This window comes from Carassius auratus, chromosome 49 (assembly GCF_003368295.1).
Source record: "Carassius auratus strain Wakin chromosome 49, ASM336829v1, whole genome shotgun sequence".
NCBI classification, from domain to species: domain Eukaryota; kingdom Metazoa; phylum Chordata; class Actinopteri; order Cypriniformes; family Cyprinidae; genus Carassius; species Carassius auratus.
The window spans coordinates 15,087,115-15,107,323 of record NC_039291.1 but is presented as its reverse complement, the minus strand read 5'-3'; the positions used below and the strand labels follow the sequence as shown (position 1 = coordinate 15,107,323).

The window sequence follows — 20,209 nt, the reverse complement described above, 5'->3', positions numbered from 1 at the left end:
TATTACAGTTGCACGTCAATCATCTGGCTGCTGAGTAAACAGAGCGGATACGGTGCATTGCATGCCAAGGAAATGCAGTGTATTATGCTGCCGATTGCAGGAGCATTCAGGGCTGGGTGATATATTAAAAACTCATGAAGTTATGTTGCTGGAAATATAAAATTAGTTTCCAAAAGTCGTTATTAGACGGGTTTTACCTACTTAGTATGAAAGAGCTAGAAAAAATATTGTTAGAATTGGTAAGTTTGATTTATTTCTAAAACTTTCTAAAGTACAGTGACTAATTGGTCATTAATACATATTGATAATTTTATTCTAAACTCTGGTTTAGAGTTCCCTTGTTATATTGGATCATGTAAATGAAAATGATTCAATTAAAAAAAATTGTCTGAGAAACATGCCTTGATGACATGGATGGATGGATGGATGGATGGATGGATGGATGGATAGATAGATAGATAGATAGATAGATAGATAGATAGATAGATAGATAGATAGATAGATAGATAGATAGATAGATAGATAGATAGATAGATAGATAGATAACCTGATAAGAATGAAGTATCATCAAACGAGTGAAAATATAAATAAGATATAATATTCTTAGCTTTATCATCCAGCCCTTGATGCATGTGAGTTGCAGACATTTTTCTGGGAGGTTTTTCTGGGGTTTGGTTGTGCCAGTTAAACAAAGGCTGTGTTTTTCTCCTTTGTGAACAGTGTAATCATTCTTTCTTTGGATGAGACCCGACACCACAATCAGAATGTCTGTCCTTTGGAGCAAAACATCCCCTAAAGCTGGTTTCCTGTCTTGTGTATTGTGTTGGTATCTTTGATTGACAGGAATTTTCCTAAAACACCCTGTTTTATCGGCTCTGCTAAAGGACCAGTACAGAGTGCAAGTTTATACCCTGCATGTGTATAGGACTCTTTGTTTTTCACTAGAGAGGCACTTAAATTGGGCTCAAAGACTGATTCAAACCATACCAACTATAGTTAGATATAGCAAATAAACACCCAACCCAAAAGCAGCTCACTATCCTATCTGGATTCCTGCATTGTCATATCTTTGTCTAATCCGATCCTCTTCTTCTCAGTTTGTGTATCATGCCTGGATAACTGACTCGAAAACTGCCATGAAAGAGCAAAGTAAGGAAAGACGGCGATTCTGGCAAAGGTACACGGAGGGCAGAGCAAGCAAGAAGAACCAAAAGGAAGGTACGGTTATACATCTGGACAGAACCAATCATATTCTTCCTCAGCACTCATGGGGATAGATAGATAGATAGATAGATAGATAGATAGATAGATGGATGGATGGATGGATGGATGGATGGATGGATGGATGGATGGATGGATGGATGGATGGATGGATGGACGGATAGACGTAGTGATAGATAGACAGCTGGATATGGACAGATAGATATTAATTATTTTATTCTAAACTCTGGTTTAGAGTTCCTTTGTTATATTGGATCATGTAAATGAAAATGATTCAATTAAAAAAAATTGTTTGAGAAACATGCCTTGATGACATGGATGGACGACAGATAGAGAGACGGACATGGACAGATAGACAGAAAGATAGACAGAGGGAAAGATAGATGAATGGACAGATATATGGAGGGACAAATAAATAGACAGATGGACATGGACAGACAGATGGACATGGACAGATAAACAGACAGATAGAAATATGGACTAACAGATAGATGGAAGACAGAGAGACGGAAGGACACAGACAGATAGATGGACAGAAAAATAGAAGGACAGACATGGACAAATAGATGGAGAGACAGATAGACGGACGGACAGACAAATGGACAACCAACATTTAGACAGATGGACACGATCAGATAGATAGAGTGACAGATAGACAGACAGTAGGGCAGATGGTTGGTGGACAGATAGATAGACAGACACAAACATATAGATGGACAGACATGGACAAATAAATGAATGGACAGATAAACAGACAGACAGACAGATAGACAGAGTGACACAGACAGATAGATGGACAGATTGACACGAACAGATAGATAGACAGATGGATATGGACAGATAGATAGACAGGCGGATATGGAAAGATAGATAGACAGACGGAGATGGACAGAAAGATAAACATATGAACATGGACAGATAGATGGACAAACAGATAGATAGATGGACAGATAGACAGAGGGACACAGACAGATAGATGGACACGGACAGATAGATGGATGAACAGATAGATAGACGGACAGACATGGACAGATAGATAGACAGAGGGACACAGACAGATAGATAGACAGACAAACACTGACAGATAGATGGACAATCAGATAGATAGACAGATGAACATGGACAGATAGATAGACAGATTGACACAGACAGATAGATAGACAGATGTAGATGGAAGGACAGATAGACAGAATGAGTCGGACAGATAGATAGACAGAGTGACAGACAGACAGATAGATGGACAGATTGACATGGAGAGATAGATGGACACGGACAGATAGATGGACGAACAGATAGATAGACGGACAGACATGGACAGATAGAAAGACAGATGGACACGGACAGATAGATAGACAGATGGACACGGACAGATAGATGGACGAACAGATAGATAGATGGACAGACATTGACAGATAGATAGATGAATGGACATGGACAGATTAATAAATAGATGGACACGGAAAGATAGATAGACAGAGGGACACAGACAGATAGATGGACGAACAGATAGATAGATGGACAGACATTGACAGATAGATAGATGAATGGACATGGACAGATTAATAGATAGATGGACACGGACAGATAGATGGACACGGACAGATAGATGGACGAACAGATAGATAGATGGACAGACATGGACAGATAGATAGACAGATGGACACGGACAGATAGATAGACAGACAGACATGGACAGATTGATAGATGGGCAGATTGATGTCCAGCCCTGGTTTTGATGCTCTGTAGTTTTCTGTTTCAAAGAATTACATGCTCTGGTATTTAATAGTCATTTTGAAAACACGAGTGCGACTCTACTGGGAACATCAAGCGCCTCATTAAACCCACTCTGCTGAAGTTTGTAAATGGAGGCTCGCTCTGCCAGCTCCCTCCTGGTGGGCGGCTTCCAGGCCCCGGCATTCTTGGGTCTGAGAGATGAAGAGGGCCGTGTTACATTCGCTACGGTCAATTCATCCCATATGATGGCTGGACAGATTTTCAACCTTCTCGCCAGATTCAGGAGCCAGCTAGAGCCAATAAAACATTCAGTTAATATATATTAAAAAAATAGCTTATCCAGCACACTCACAATGTGAAAATGTGTCTGAAACCGAAAAAGTTATATGTTGGTGTAACAAATTAGGGTTAAAGGTTATTATCTGCTTATTATATTGTAATAACGCTGTAACTTTTACTTTTTTCATCATTTTCAGTGCATGTGGCCATTGAGGAAGAAGATCAGGATGAAGCTGTTACAGAGGAGGAGGTATCAGAAGGACCAGGTTAGACCATACTTCAAATACTCCTCTTATTATGATTTACCGTTGTCATGTGCATCAATATGCATGTCTCTGTGCTTCAGATAACATCCTGAAGCGAGTGTTCAACATTGTGAAGTTCTCCTGGGTGCTCTTCCTGGCCCTGCTGGACAGTTTCACCGCCTGGCTCAACTCCATCTGCCAGGAACACATCGATATCTCCACCGTCCTGCGCATTGAACGCTGCATGCTCACTCATGAGGTCAAAAAGGTAGTGCTGGCACAAGAAATAACACACTAGAGGGCTGTAGAGTGGCCTGCATCTGCACTTGTATTTTATTTATTAGGTGCACATGACAAATAATGATCTTTACTTTATTTATTTATGTTTTTTATATTCATGTATTTTTATATTTATGTTTTTTAGAATAGCAGAAAATCTACATTTGTATTTAAAAAAACATGCAAAATAAAAAATATTATGATATACAAATATGAATTTTAAAAAAATAAATAAAAATATAATGTGATGAAAGAAAAAGTTAATACAAATATAACCATAATAATTTTATAATGAATGCACCTTTTTGACAATACAGTATACAGCTACAAATATGTAATTGGCTACAAATTGGAATACTTCATATTCAGTAGAAGAGTTATGAAAATGGTTAGATATATCCATACTTTGTAAACTTTATATAAAGCAGTGTTATTATGCTTAACTAAATATGAGACAATACGTATTACTAATAATATTTCCTAATTCAGTTGAAGCTGAAATAGAATAAAATTATACAATTAAATATGATATATAAATATTAGATTAAAAAAAATGAATAATAAATTAAAGTAATAAGTCTAAAAATTGAAATAAATATAAAGGTAAAAATAAATATTATATATATATATATATATATATATATATATATATATATATATATATATATATATATATAAATGACAAAGACATAACAAAATAACTAACACTCTAAAATTGTAATTAAAACTAAACATATAAAAAGAAAAGCTAATTCAATATATTACATAAGTACTATAAGTAAGGGATAATGTAAAGGTAAAGTTGTTGCAAAAATAAATTATTTAGCAATGACAACCAGCTGGATTTACATTATCCCACTAATTGGAAGGCTATTTACCACATGCATAAATAATTAGACAAAAAATGTTGTTGATTGTTTATATATTATAGTAGCTCTTTAAATGCAAAAGAAAAAGAGTTTGCACAGACATGAAATATTGATTTGAGAATTTATTATTTTATAATCTAGTACAATATACAAAACAATTGTTCTGACAACAATATGAACACTTCAAGGCTATGACAGTTTAATATTAAAGAAAGTACAGTCGATAACTTAGATGTACGATGGCAGCATCAGAATGCCACGACTGACCAATTGGAATCAAGCATGTAATAATAGCATATAAATAATGTTAACATAAGTGTAATTGAATCTTGTGGGCTCAAATGACTGCATGGAGTCGTATGCAGAATCAGTCTTAGCATATAATAACACCTCACATGAATAATGAGCATCATGCTTGGAACGGACAGCACTGTAGACCTTGAGGTTTAACCCCTCGTCTGCTGCCCTGCAGGGGAACATTCCATCGCGGGACAGCATCCACACGTACTACCAGAGACAGATGTGCAGGCCAGCGTCCACCCAGTCCAGCCTGGACCGGACTGAGGACATGTACTCGGACTTCAGCCCCCTGCGGAGCCAGGCTTACGAGTCCGATCTCTCCAGAGAAAACCTGTCCAGGTGAAGAAACTGTGTTTAGTAAAGGCTCAGTAACAGGGTTGGATGCATAGTGTATCAGATTCTGCTTATCGATTTTGATTCTTTGCGATTCCAAGTCAAACATCAAACATCATGGTGAAAAGTGCTTTACAGATAAATATGAAGTTTTACTTAGGTCATTGTACTAAAATATATCCTGCATGTTAAGCTCCGCCTCCATTGAAGAATATCAATGCCTAATTCTGTAGCCCCGCCCACTGATTCACACATGATACAGTAGGTAAATAACATAAGTGACGAGCAACCAAGCAATAAACATGCCGTTGAAGATCGCAGAATATTGTGCAAGTGCCTGGTTGTGGAAGAATACAGTCGCTGCATAACCTTCCTTCAGATTCAAGTATTAGGAATGCGTCGTTGAACTTTATTTTTAATAAAGTTTCAGCTGACGTGAGTAAAACACTGTGCGGTTGTTCGCTTTATTTCACCGCGGATTCCCATTTAAACAAGACGCTGGGATTTGCAGAGAGATTGAGATCAAAAATCAATGCTTTGTGTCTTTATTGAATCTGACAAGAATGACGAAGCACACTTATGTGTGTAAAAAATATTTGTACTGTGTGTCACTATTGCTTTGTTAGAGATGGCTTGACATGTCCTGATTATGTGTACGTGTCTAAGCGAAGTCACAGAAGGCTCCAAGTAACTTGACAAACAGAAAGTTAGTTTACTAAACTGTTATCCAGTAATAGCAGTGGGCGTTCACCTCCAAGTCTTCAATGCGGCGCGCCCATTAAAAACCAGGGGAGAAAATAGCCTGTTACTTATTGATTTGGATGTTTTTTAATGTTACAAGTGGACCTCATGCAACAGTATAAAATAATAATAATAAAAAAAAAACTTTTGTGACCCCTTTAATGTTTCATTTTATGCAAGAAGTTAGAAAGAAAGCTTAATATAAAATAAATATTCCCATGTAATATTTTCCTTAATTTACTATGACTTTATTGTATAAATTATTTAATTTAAAAATAACTTTATATTTATACTTATTATACGTAATATTTTTTCTCAAACAGTATAAGTGGGATTTATGTAAAAATACTATGGAAATCAATGGGATCCACCAACAGTTTTTTGGGTGAACTATCCCTTTAATGCACCAATCACATCAAAGAACCAGGAGTTTCATTCAGCAGTGCAGGACACAGTTAAAGGGGAAGCTAACATGACAGTAGATGATGGACTTTCCGAGCAACAAAACAAGTGGGTTTTCCCAAAATAACTGATCGTTAGACATTGTAATACACAAACAGCTCTGAGCATAAGTACACATACGGCCTTTACGTGGCCATTAATCCTTATTAAAGTTACAAAAGTCATTCAGTTAAGATTAGCAAGCTATTTTCTTTTGCTCTTTGATGACAGAAACACGAATATTAGGCTGCTGTCACTTTAAGACCTACTGCACTGTTCCAATATACTGACACGCATGCAGTTTCATTCTCATGTTTATTTTTACGTAAGACCAACTCTGTTTACAAGGAAATTATAACATACATTTGTGTGTATTTGTCTGTTCAAGAAGACAGGAAAGAGATCTCAACTCCGCATTCACACGATAAATGAGAGACAGCTTTCTGTGTTCATGCTTTGGATGTGTGTACGAGTGCTGAATTGAGTTCTCTTTTGCGTCCTCTTGCGCTTAAATGGTTTAAGATCACATTAAAGCATACCTGCTCGCTTCTTATTGAATCCACGGTTCTTGGAAATTCTGAAGCGGTTGTAAACTGGATCTTGTCTTCGATTCCCAACGCTACTCAGTAGTCTATTTAAGTGCTCAAAGTAGCTTGTAGATTCTCAAAACAGCACTAGATGTCTACTAGTAAAAACTAAAACTGGTATATAAAATGATGACCTAAGCAGCACCTTCTGGTGAATCCAGCTTCTGTCGTTTCATTTTAGTGACTGTGAACTGTAAATCAGACACTGTTCTCATTAAATGAGCAGCTCAGTTCAGTGTAGCAGACTGTTATTTTGCAGGACGTCTTATTTTGACTTATTTTTACTCTCGCTACACCCAGTGTAAGGCACACACTGCAGATAAGGTGTTTGCCAAGGGTTCAGTGTGCCAGATTTCAACAACAGCCTTCTGTCTCACCAACACACTGACGCCAAATCATCAGATTCCTCAGCTAATTAAAAGATAAATATAAATACATATTGGCTAGACATATGCTGTCTAAATAGTCCCAACCTCGGTGGTATAAAATGTAATGATATAACTTATGATGCTGATTTATACCATATTTAAACTATTCACAAATTTGTTCAATTTTTTTGGTTCAGTTTCTGAAAAAAAGTATTTTCTGCTCAGCAAGGCTGCATTAATTTGAATAAAAAAACTGTAAAAATGTGAAATATTATTCTTATGTAAAACAGCTGTTTTCTGTGTGAATCTGTGTTAAAGTGTAATTTATTTCTGTGATGCACTGCTGAATTTCTTTTCAGCATCATTCCTCCAGTCTTCAGTGTCACATGATCTTCAGAAATCAGAATAATATGATGATTTACTGCTCAAGAAACATTTCTGATTATTATCAATGTTGAACACAGTTGTGCTGCTCGATATTTCTGTGGAAAGTGTGATAAATTTTATTTTTCAGGATTCACAGATGAACAGAAAATTCAAAAGAGCAGCATTTTTTTGATTAAGAATTATTTTGTCACGCTATAAATGTCTTTACTGTCACTTTAGACTAGTATCCAGTATTTTTTTTCGTCAGTGAATGCTGAATCTGGTTTGTGTCTGTGTGTTATCTGTAGTGTGTACACAGAATCCACTGTGCCGTTCGAGTCTGAGGAAACCAGTGAGCGCGTTCTCAAAACCAGCCAGCGATCTCGACCCAGACTCTGCCGTCTGTCCGGTGTAGACCTGCAGTCGTCGTCTGCAGACAGTGCAGCCAGGTATGAGCCCTGTGTTTCTGTGTACCTTTCTGTCATTACCAGTCAGGAGGCAGGTGACTCTATTATGCGTGTTAACTAATCTGTTAACACACACTCACACACAGCTGTGGATGGCTACTGTAGCGCTGTGATGACAGACAGACTGTGTTTCCAGAACCTTCTGCTCACACACAGATATACAGATTATATACATAATATATGGTGGATCAGACTAGGATTTATTAGTGATTTTGTGGATTTTAAATAAATATTTAAAACAGAACTAAAAAATCTGAAACCTTAGTTAAATATCACAATTATGTTCTGCTCTTGTTTCTGCCACAGAATAAATGTAAAAAAATTGAAAGGTTCTGACTTTTTACTCTTACAATCCTGAATTTTTCTTTGAAAACTGAGTTTTAATCTTATATTTACAAGTTATAAGCTCTTAATTGCGTGTTTACATCTTGCAATTCTAAGTTTATGTCTCATAATTATGATAAACAAAAAAGAAAAAATTAAATCATTAGAATTGTGACAGGAATACAATCACAATCTGAGAGTCAGAGAATTAATTTCTATTTCATGAGGTTATGCTCGGGTTTACAAAGAGCTGAACAGATTTTTTATATTAAAATTTTAGGATATTTGGACTGGAATTGGATGTCTTTTAAAAGTCAGGTCAACATTATAGCTCAAATTTTTTTCTTTTTTTCTTTTTTAATAGAAGCAGAAATTCCTTGTATATAAATAACATGTTGTCATATATAAACAATTAATTATTTTGTATATTTTTTAAATGCATTAAATAATTTTATATATTATTCACTAATATACAAATAAACATATCTTCTGTTTGTTACTGTATTTTACTGTTTCACATCCAGAGTAGTCAGGATGCAGTGTCTAATGCGAGTGTTCTGGTAAAGTGGGATGGCGGTCCCCCTTGTGGTTATTATCATGAGTTACAGCGATCAGCCTGACCTGAGCTCTGTGTTCCTCTGACAGTGACCACACACAGTGCACTGAGCTGTACTCACGACAGGGCACCAGTGACACCGTCGAGGAGGCTGTGAGAGAGCATACACACACACTGTGGACGCAGGGCGCAGCGGACATCCCTCCGTCCTACAGTAAAGCCACGGGCCTGGACTCAGTGTGTGACGCAGAGGGAAGGAGGCTGAGGATCCAAACACCGGATGAGAAGAGCGCTGATGTTCTGCTCTCAAAGAGCCAGCAGCTGACGGCCAGTGAACTGCTGCGGAGCAGGTGACCTCAGACACACCTGACGCTCAAGATCCAGCTGCAGTTATTTGATTAATTCAATATAATAAAAAACATTTTTAGAATTGCAATCATCTGTTTTCTGTGTGAATCTGTGTTAAAGTGTAATGTATTTCTGTGATGCTCCGCTGTATTTTCAGCATCATTCCTCCAGTCTTCAGTGTCACATGATCTTCAGAAATCAGAATAATATGATGATTTACTGCTCAAGAAACATTTCTCATTATTATCAGTGTTGAACACAGTTGTGCTGCTCAATATTTCTGTGGAAACTGTGATAGATTTTATTTTTCAAGGAATAACAGATGAACTTTCTTTTCAAAAGAACAGAATTTATTTGAAATAGAAATCTTTTGTTACATTATTAATGACTTTACAGTAATTTTTGATCAATTTAATGTATCCTTGCTGAATAAAAGTATTCATTTCTTTAAAAAACAAACCTTTGGACAGTAGTGTAGGTAAAAATACAATTGTGTAATATTTGACACGTGTGAATCATTTGAATCAATTTCAACAACACTTTAAATGCTAAAAAATATTTTATGGTCCAATTGGTTAAATTATTTTTATTTATGTTCTTAAAGCAAGGCTTTTTATGTAATGTGGAGTAAATAAAGAAAGAAAATGTATATAAATAATATATAATTATTATAATTTTTTTTTCTTTTTGTTTAAACTTCATTTAATGATTTTTTGTTTCCTGTGATAATCCCCGTCTGATGTTGTTCTCCATCAGGATGTTCTATGACGAGGAGCTGGAGGCGTCGGAGCTCTTCTATCGCTCTCAGCCACAGTTCCTCCAGCTCTGCTACGCTCTCTACAACATGCTGGTGGCTCACTCTGAGATGGTGTGTTATCTGGTCATCATCCTCAACCACATGATCTCTGCATCGGTGGCCACGCTGGTGCTGCCCATCCTCATCTTCCTCTGGGCCATGCTGTCTGTTCCCCGGCCCAGCAAACGCTTCTGGATGACCGCCATCGTCTACACAGAGGTACCACTCCACGCTCAGACACAGATGGAGGATCTGCGTGACACTGACTGACTTTGCATGCACTTAATAAGAGTCAATTATGCATAATTACAAACACTAAAGCAAACCCTAAACCTGTAGTACATGTTGTTTATTAATATTACTCAGTACTTAAAGCTGCGATACGTCACTTTTGGCACTCTAGGGGTTAATAAACAGAACTGCATCTATACATCTACATCTCAATTTAAATGTTACAGGGGGAAAAAAAGGAAACAAAGAAATCATGAAACAAAAAATAAGTTATGTATTGCAGCTTTTAATTGTACATTGCAACACGGACATCTTAAAATAACCAAAGTTTGGTTTGCATTAGTTAATGCATTATGTTTATTTTAGTGTTTATTTACTAATCCTTGTTTTTTTTTTTTCAAATTAAAAGACAGCTGTTCATCGATAGTTCATGTCAGCTCAGATCTGTTAAATAGTATTTACAAATACAATCATGTATTGTACAGTAAGTTTAATTAATGCTTTAGAGGTATTTCTTTAATGTTTATCTTAATTAATGTGAACAAATGAGACCTTACTGTAAAGTGCTGTCATGGGAGAATTGTTTTTTTCCTGAAAATGCTAGTTAATGTTCTCGCATTGGACTTCCTATAAAATATTAAATATAATGTTTGTGTGTTACAGTTTTTGTGTGTGGCAAAACATGGCTTGTAAATCTCTCATTGTGCAATATTATAATCAAATCTTGGATTCAATCTTTTTTTCAACTTTATTTGTCTTTGAATGAGCACTGATTTTGTGTTTCTTTTTGGATCTGATTGATTGCTCTGTGCTTAATATTCACCATATTATTGAGTGAATATTACCAAAGTTATCCACAAAAAAATGTTTGTTTTTTTTTTTTTTATCAAAAACTGGTGCATAATTTCAGATCAATGAGGCCTGCAATCAATCAGCTCCAAAAACAAACACAAAACCCATGCTAATGAAGGAGAGATTTACAAGCCATTTTAAAATGTACCAAATTAAGTAAAAGGTTTTTTAAGAAGTTAATTTCTGAGTGCTTAGTGCGTTCCTCATTCTTCTCGCGAGAAAAAATCAGTCCAAGAACTGTTCGAGGTGGTTACTCACGCAGTGGACAGGTTGCAGCTTGACTGGCCACGCGAACAAGAGACCCCCAAACGTAGTAAGCTAGAGGATAGGTTTCTGTCCGGTGGTAGCGGAGCGAAACCACAACAAAGATTGTTTCTTTTAGACTCTCCTATCTCTCCTTCTGGCCTGTTTGGCGATTTGGTTACTACGGTTGTCAACAGGTTTAAGGAAGAAAAGAAACATGAAGAAGCGTTCGTTCAGTTCCTTCCTTGCCGCACTCAAGGGGAGGGGCCGTCAGCCACCCAGCCTCGCCCCGGTCCTTCAAAATCCATCGAGGTTAAAAAGCAGAGCATGGCGGACCGTGTTCCCCCTCGTAAGGATTGGGGACAGGTTCGCTGTGCTCAGCAACCTCCCAAGCCAGACCTCAGGACTATCATTAACAAGAAGAGAAAGGCCTGATGGTCTGGCGCCCGATCTGGTTGGGGTGATCCCTCACGGGATGGGGCGCGCTCGAGAGCTTTTCGCCCTGCCCTATTACCCTCACAAAACGCCTCCATCCCCGCCACCTCTCGTGCTTCGGGGGGCAGTGGTTTCCAGCGAGATATTAGATGTTCCAGTGTTTCCTGCCATCATTCAGGACACGGAACATCTACCATCCCCTCAAAAGGAAGGGTAAAAATTGGTACCACTCTCAGAGAATCTGGCAGCATGGAAACTTCTGCCGGGCATTTCTGCATGGGTATTAAGCACAGTACGGAAAGGATACAGGATCCAATTTATTTGTCATCCTCCACGTTTCAACGGCATGATCTCCACATCCTTGAAACTGGAGCTGATGCAGATACTGTCACAAGAGCTACAACTCTTCTGAGCAAAGAGGCCATAGAACATATTCCTCTTCCAAGGAGAGAGTCGGGCTATTACAGCAGATACTTCCTGGTTCCCAAAAAGGGTGGGGGAGTGTGTCCAATCATAGATCTTCGAGGCTTAAACCGTACAGTCAAAGCGCTCAAGTTCAAGATGTTAACCGTCAAGACGGTCGTGTCGCAAATCCGGCATCACGATTGGTTCATCACAATCAATCTGAAGGACACATATTTTCACATAGAAATTTTGCGACAACGCAGGAAATTCCTGAGGTTCGCTTTCGGGGGCGAAGCGTACCATTTTCGGGTTCTTCCATTCGGCCTAGCCTTATCACCCCGCATGTACACAAAATGCATGGATGCAGTGCTGGCACCATCATGACTCCAGGGCATTCGCATTTTGAATTACATCGACGATTGACTGATACTAGCACTATCACAAGAGATGGCGCTACAACACAGAGACATAGTGTTAGCTCATCTAGTTTCTCTAGGAATGAGACTCAACACCAAGAAAAGTGTTCTTTATCTGTCCCAGAGAACGACTTATCTCGGGATCGTTTGGGATTCGATCACGATGCGGGCACAACTGTCTCCCGCTCGAATCAAGACCATTCGGTAGACCATGAGCAAGGACAGGCTAAGCCAAGATCGCATTGTTCGTCAGTACCAAAAGATGTTAGGTTTCATTGCTTCAGCATCCACGGTGATTCCTCTGGGGCTGTTGCATATGAGACCGTTTCAGTTGTTGGTAAAAGCCAGAGAATTTAATCCAAGAGCGAATCCTCGAAAGCAAATAAAAGTGACGCGCCACAGGCTTGGTACACTATCTCTGTGGCTCACAGCACGGTTCCTTGCCTTGGGTCATACTCTAGGGGCACAGTGTCATCGCAGACTGCTACCACGGATGCCTCCATGATGGGCTGGGGAGCAGTCTTGGATAGCCACCCAGCTCAAGCAGAATGGGGGGGTCATCAGCTCGATTGGCACATTTCATATTCGTATTTCTGGCTCTGAAATATTTCCTCCATCAATTGAGGGGCTGTTATGTCCTAGTACGGGTGGACAACACAGCAACAGTCTCTTATATAAATCACCAGGGGGGTCTGCGCTCACGCAATCTGAACAAAATAGCAAGGCAGATTTTTATTTGGGCCCAGGACAAATTCCTGTCACTCAAGGCAGTGTACACTCCAGGGCATTTGAATGTGGGAGCAGATTTACTGTCCAGACAGACACTACCGACGGGGGAATGGAAACTCCACCCAGAGGTGGTGAAACCTGGACCTCTGCGCCTCCCATCAGACAGCGCAATGTCCCCTCTACTTCTCTCTGAGACACCCAGCCTCCCTGGGTCTGGATGCGATGGCACACACATGGCCCAAAATGCGTCTGTATGCGTTTCCTCCAGTTTCTCTGCTCCCAGGAGTTCTGGCCAGAGATCGGCAACAAAGGTCTTGCCTCTTGCTGATAGGGCCACGTTGGCCGAACAGAGTGTGATTCTCGGAGATAATATCTCTCCTCGACGGCTCGCCATGGGCAATTCCGGAGAGGAGGGACCTTCTGTCTCAGGCAGGGGGCACGATATTCCATCCCAGGCCCGACCTGTGGAATCTTCATGTTTGTCCCCTGATGGGTACCAATTGAAAAACTCAGGGCTTTCGCCGGATGTGATTGGTACCATTCTTAGTGCTAAGGCTTCCTCCACCAGACAGAGTTATGCCAGTAAATGGAGTGTTTTCGAAAGGTGGTGTGTTGTACACAATGTAGATCCAGTCAACTGCCAGATTGCTTCAGTTCTGGACTTCATGCAAGATAAATTGTCAACAGGCACATGCCCTGCCACTCTTAAGGTTTATGTGGCCACTCTTTCGGCTTGCCACACCTTGATTGACGGGATGCCACCCGGGAGACACCCTCTCCTCTCTTGCTTCCTTCATGGGGCCAGACGACTGAAGAGCTCACTCCACAAGGGGGGTCGCCACCTCTAGTGCTTTAGCAAGGGGTGCCCCCTTACAACAGGTCTGTGATGCGGCAGGTTGGTCCTCTCTGCACACATTCATAAGGTTTTATAGTTTGGAGTTTCATGGTAGTCCGGGCTCTCATGTCCTTGAGTCAACATCACAAGCTAATGTCTGAGACCTTCTTGTGGTTTTGTAGCACATCTGCACAACCTTAGGGGTCCAGGCATTTTCAAGCACGGCAGCGTGGGTATTCTCGTTCCCTATGTGGAACGTTCCGGTTACTTAACTGTAACCTTGTTCCCTGAGAAAGCAGAACGAGATGCTTCCCTGCGTTGCCATGCTGAAGATGTCCCAGGACTGCTCTTCAGACAAAATCTCCTGTTGATGTACCTGTGGCTTATCTATTTATAGCCCTGTGTTGCGGGCGCGCCCCGATGACGTCATCAACCGAGGCTATATTACCTCCGGGTCAATTCTATCGATGTGTTACAATATTCATAGCTGGTCATGATTAAGACGTTTCCCAAGCATCTCGTTCCTCTTTCTAACCGGAACCGGAAACATTATATAATATCGACCGACTGACCACATACAAATAACCCATAGTGGTTGATCTAAATAAAATGTTGCACTGTTCTTTCTCAAGATAATATATTCTTATTTTCTCACACAGGTCACCATAGTCATCAAGTACTTCTTCCAGTTTGGCTTCTTTCCGTTTAACCAGACCATAGGGATGGAAAAATCCAAACCCTTCCACCCGCCCAACATCATCGGTGTGGAGAAGAAAGAGGGCTACGTCCACTACGACCTGATCCAGCTGCTGGCGCTCTTCTTCCACCGCTCCATCCTGAAGGTAGGAGACGCTCTTCCACATGTGTCACGGGTCTGAAGTGAACAGGAGTCCTGAGACTGCTCTTCTTCCTCAGTGCTATGGTCTGTGGGATGAAGATGAGCCCAGGTCAGGAGGTCAGACGGAGGTCTCTCAGTGCTCTGATTCAGACAGTGAAGAGAAAGAGGCCTCACCAGTCTCCAGAAAACCCCTCCACAGCAAGACCCCGGTGCCACGGCAGACCTCCAGCGTCTCGCAGCGCTCGGCCCGCTCTAGAGCAGGTGAACCCACTTACACGCTTCTGCTCGTGCACTGCCTTTCATGAAGGGTCGCTCACAGATGTGAAATTTGGTGGCTCAGAAAGACCTCAGGAACTTCCAAGCTGAATTAATGATACTTCCATTGATGTATGGTTTGTTAGGATCTGACAATATTTGTCTGAGATACAACTATTAGAAAATCTGGAATCTGAGGGTGCAAAAACATCTAAATAGTGAGAAAACATCCTTTAAAGTTGTTCAAATGAAGTTCTTAGCAATGCATATTACTTATCAAAAATTACGTTTTGATATATTTATGGTAGGAAATGTACAAAACGTCTTCATGGAACATGATCTTTACTTAATATCTTAATATCTTTTGGCATAAAAGTAAAAACTGTAATTTTGACCCATACAATGTATTGTTGGCTATTGTTACAAATATACACCAGAGACTTAAGACTGCTTGTGTGCTCCAGAGACACAAATAGGGTTTTCTAGTTATGTCAAGCTCTATTTATTAATTTTTTTTGTCAGTAAAAAATAAACAACACACAAAAAAAACATAATCATGAATTTGTGTGACTGGCTGAACCCGAAGTGAAATCTGTGTGTGGAAATCTTCCAGCATTTGCTTGGATTCCTATTGATTATGGCTTTGAAAATTTGCTGAAAGAGATCGCATCTTGCCTACATTTTTCCCAATGAACACATGTGCTCCTAAAGTAAAAAATCAGGAGCACATTAAAGAACTTGCGATGCAAGGAAGAAAAGAGAACAAAAAGTGCACTATGTTTTTAAATATTTCAACTCAAAACTTTATATGATAAATGCATGCTTATATATCCTATATGAACAGATTATTTTGCCGATTCTTGTAAAATCTATATGCTGAATGTTTTAATGTTAGCTACAAGAGTTTACACTGAATCAAATGCTAGATACAGTTTATTGTGTAACCAAACAACATTAGGCAAGAAAAAAAAGTGTGATTTTTATTGTTTGCAAACTGCGAAGAGATCCTTTAAAACATCCTGTAAAGCAGTGCTGCATTTGCACTTTGAATGCCCAGTGTTCACATTTACTTAATTAATAATCACATTAGGCTGTATCCTGATTCCTGCTTTTCTATCCCCAAATCTAAGACCTCTTAGAATCAGCATTAAGATGATTAAATATTTTAAATACTGTAGAGACTTGTTTATTGGCAGACATGCTCCCAAATAGGTTCACAGCTCGCACACATCAGTTTTAGGCCTGAAATGCCTGACCTGGGCTCTGGATGTGTGTCCGCAGGCCGCAGCGGCTCCGGGACGAGTCTGCGTTCACTGAGCGCTCATCAGAAGAGCCGCAAGCAGCTGGTTTTGGACAAGCTCAGAGAACAGCTGATCAAAGCAAAGCGCTTCACCGTCAAGACGTGAGACTCCCGCTCACCTCACTCATTAAAGGAAGCTACATCATCATATTACTTATGAAAGTATTTGATCTGCTGGGTTTGTGTTGTTTCAGGATCCTGGACATCTATCTTCCCATCCGGCAGTTCTTCTATAACCTGATCCACCCGGAGTACAGCGCCGTGACCGACGTCTACGTGCTCATGTTTCTGGCCGACACCGTCGACTTCATCATCATCGTCTTCGGATTTTGGGCTTTCGGGGTTTGTAGGGCTTCACCTGCTGTTCCTTTAACATAAGAAATCCTCTTTGACCAAGCAGTTAAAGTTGTTATGAAACAGAAATAATGTTGTAATGAGCATCCAGGTGTAATGGATTGTCAGGGAAGGAACTCTGTTCTACCCATCAGTTTTTGATTGCATTTTTTATATATAAATGTGGGTATTGCATTAAAAAAACGAGTCTGAGTTCGTAGTTGATTGTAAGACATAGCAGCTTTTTAAATTCTGTAATTTCAGAAGTTTAAGTTATGATATTTTGCTTAAAAGATATAAGCTCCAAATACAAAAAAAGAAAGAAAAAGAAAGACACATGGATGATCCGTTCACAATATTTATGCTGACTTTGAAAAAAGAAAAATGTAACTGCAGTAACACCGAAATGAAACTGGTTCCTCCACAGAAGCACTCTGCCGCGGCTGACATCACTTCCTCTCTGTCGGAGGACCAGGTTCCCGAGGCCTTCCTGGTGATGGTGCTGATCCAGTTTGGGACGATGGTGGTGGACCGTGCGCTGTACCTGAGGAAGACCGTGATGGGGAAGGTCATCTTCCAGGTCATCCTGGTCTTCGGCATTCACTTCTGGATGTTCTTCATCCTCCCAGGAGTCACTGAGAGGTACATGAGAAATGATATCACTATTGAACCGGCTGAAGACGCTGGAGGTCATCTAACGAGTGACTGGGTTTGATTTCCCAGGCGTTTCAGTCAGAACAAAGTCGCCCAGCTCTGGTACTTCGTGAAGTGCATCTACTTCGGTCTGTCTGCGTATCAGATCCGCTGCGGTTACCCCACACGCGTGCTGGGAAACTTCCTGACCAAGAGCTACAACTACCTCAATCTCTTCCTCTTCCAAGGGTAAGACCTTCAGCTGCACTCATTACACACAGAGAGCATTACAACATATTAAAGTCACTCTTCATGTGAACGGTGCTCAGGTTTCGGTTGGTGCCGTTCCTGACGGAGCTGCGGGCGGTGATGGACTGGGTCTGGACCGACACCACGCTCAGTCTGTCCAGCTGGATCTGTGTGGAGGACATCTACGCTCACATCTTCGTGCTCAAGTGCTGGAGGGAGTCGGAGAAAGTGAGAGACGTCCAGCCAGTGTCTGTCCGAGCGGCGTTCAGACGCAGGATTCACGGAGGTGTGTGTTTGTGTGTGTTCAGAGGTATCCTCAGCCTCGAGGACAGAAGAAGAAGAAGGTGGTGAAGTACGGGATGGGGGGGATGATCGTGATGCTGCTCATCTGCATCGTCTGGTTTCCTCTGCTCTTCATGTCTCTGGTCAAGTCTGTGGCTGGAGTGGTCAACAAACCGCTGGACGTGTCTGTCACCATCACGCTGGGCGGCTTTCAGGTGCGTGACAGACAGCTGCGAGGAGTCAACTCAAATCAGGAACAATTAACACCACAAACTTTCACAGACAAGGGTTAATTAAGGCTAGTCCCAGACTGAAATGCATAACTAAGGCCTAGTCCTGGCTTAAACTAAGTCCCGTCTGTGAAACCGCACCAAAAAATCATCTATTTGAAATTATTGAAGCTCATTTCTGCCACGGAATTAAAAAGTAAAATCTCTCCATTTAGGTTTGTTTTCACAATCTGGACACAAACACAGAATTCTGACTTGATGGAATAAATATGTAAAAGTTAATGTTTATCTTAGAATTTTGAATTTGAATTTTTTTTTTACAATTAATCTCAGATGTTTATATCGCACAATTCTGAGTTTAAATCTTGCGTTTCTGACTTGTTTTTGACATTTAAACTCAAATGTTAACAAAGGTTTTATTCTGTGGCATGAACAAGCTTCCATATGAAATAAATATAAACTGAAATAATGTTTCATGTCAGCAACATTTCTCATTTTCATTTAGTTGAAGTGCTAGAAATATGAAAATCTATCATTCACAGAGCTGGTAGATTATTTACAGTTTGTAGTGGATTACTGATTACAGATTACATGATGGGAACTGTAGTTACTGATCTAACTTTTTGGGTTATGTGTTCTGACGACCCTTTTAGATTACATTTTATCTAACTTGTTTTAAACGTACAATTAAATGTGTCATATTATACATTTAATGTACACAAAAACTGGCTGAAAGTGAGTGTGATCAGATGTCTGTTTTCCAGCCCATCTTCACTATGAGTGCGCAGCAGAATCAGCTGAAGGACATCACTGACAGAGATTTCATCAGCTTCATGAATTCATACAGACACAATTCTGTAAGTCCGTCGTCAGTGCTGTGATGCTTTGAAGAATGGCCACTCTTTAGTCGCTGTGTAGTGTGTCAAGTGCAGTTCTCTTTCCCAGAGTGCACTGCAGTTCTTGGAGGCGTATACGGCGGAGGACGTGACCGTGGCAGAGCTGGAAGGAAGCTCCAACTCTCTGTGGACCATCAGCCCCCCGAGCAGGAAGAACCTGATGGACGTCCTGAGCAAAGAGGACCAGTTTCCTGTCACCATGTCCTGGAGCATCCAGAGGTACAGACACAGAGCATCCCCTGCACTGACCACCACTTTTAGAGATATATATATACTCCGCTGTTCAGAATTCATTTGTGCGGAGTAAGAATCTTCTGCTCACCAAGGCTGTACTTATTTGATTAAAAATACAATATAAACAGTAAAACTATAAAATGGTATTCTAACGCTGTACGTTACTGTCCCTCTCGTTCTGCACCAGTACAAATACATACATGCGTTTCGCGTTTTGCTTGCTTGAGTGTTTCTGCATTAAAATACAATTCTGGTTTGACTGTATCTGTTTAATAAATTGAGTTAACCAGCTAACATTATGCATACTCTTTTGGTTTCTGTATCCAATATTTAAAGAATTTACAAATGCAATAAAAATATCGGTATCAGTACTCAAGTACCAAAAATAAAAGTATCGGTATCGAGCGAGTACTGGAAAAAGTAGTATCAGTGCATCCCTACCATGTACCATATCCAAGACCATTGTAATGGTAATTATTGCTAGTGTAGTACAGATGCACATCACATATATCCCATAATACTTGGCTCTTGTGCAGGAATCTCAGTTTGGGAGCAAAGG

The 20,209-nt window shown here is 40.0% G+C and overlaps 1 protein-coding gene across 2 annotated transcripts in view; it reads left to right on the top strand.

Annotated features, from left to right (window-relative positions):
* Window positions 1–20,209, top strand: part of LOC113066332 (piezo-type mechanosensitive ion channel component 2-like) — a 113,548-nt gene that overhangs the window by 90,131 nt on the left and 3,208 nt on the right. For both annotated transcript variants that reach the window (XM_026238234.1, XM_026238233.1), the window contains exons 33-50: window positions 1,098–1,218; window positions 3,432–3,500; window positions 3,581–3,747; window positions 5,100–5,266; window positions 8,072–8,212; window positions 9,200–9,460; window positions 10,215–10,473; window positions 15,060–15,242; window positions 15,316–15,499; window positions 16,775–16,895; window positions 16,988–17,135; window positions 17,554–17,768; window positions 17,850–18,008; window positions 18,089–18,236; window positions 18,317–18,505; window positions 19,285–19,377; window positions 19,466–19,635; window positions 20,187–20,209. The exon at window positions 20,187–20,209 is cut by the window's right edge and continues 94 nt beyond it. In XM_026238234.1, coding sequence (XP_026094019.1) covers window positions 1,098–1,218; window positions 3,432–3,500; window positions 3,581–3,747; window positions 5,100–5,266; window positions 8,072–8,212; window positions 9,200–9,460; window positions 10,215–10,473; window positions 15,060–15,242; window positions 15,316–15,499; window positions 16,775–16,895; window positions 16,988–17,135; window positions 17,554–17,768; window positions 17,850–18,008; window positions 18,089–18,236; window positions 18,317–18,505; window positions 19,285–19,377; window positions 19,466–19,635; window positions 20,187–20,209 — 2,818 coding nt within the window. The remainder of the gene's footprint in view (window positions 1–1,097; window positions 1,219–3,431; window positions 3,501–3,580; window positions 3,748–5,099; window positions 5,267–8,071; window positions 8,213–9,199; window positions 9,461–10,214; window positions 10,474–15,059; window positions 15,243–15,315; window positions 15,500–16,774; window positions 16,896–16,987; window positions 17,136–17,553; window positions 17,769–17,849; window positions 18,009–18,088; window positions 18,237–18,316; window positions 18,506–19,284; window positions 19,378–19,465; window positions 19,636–20,186) is intronic.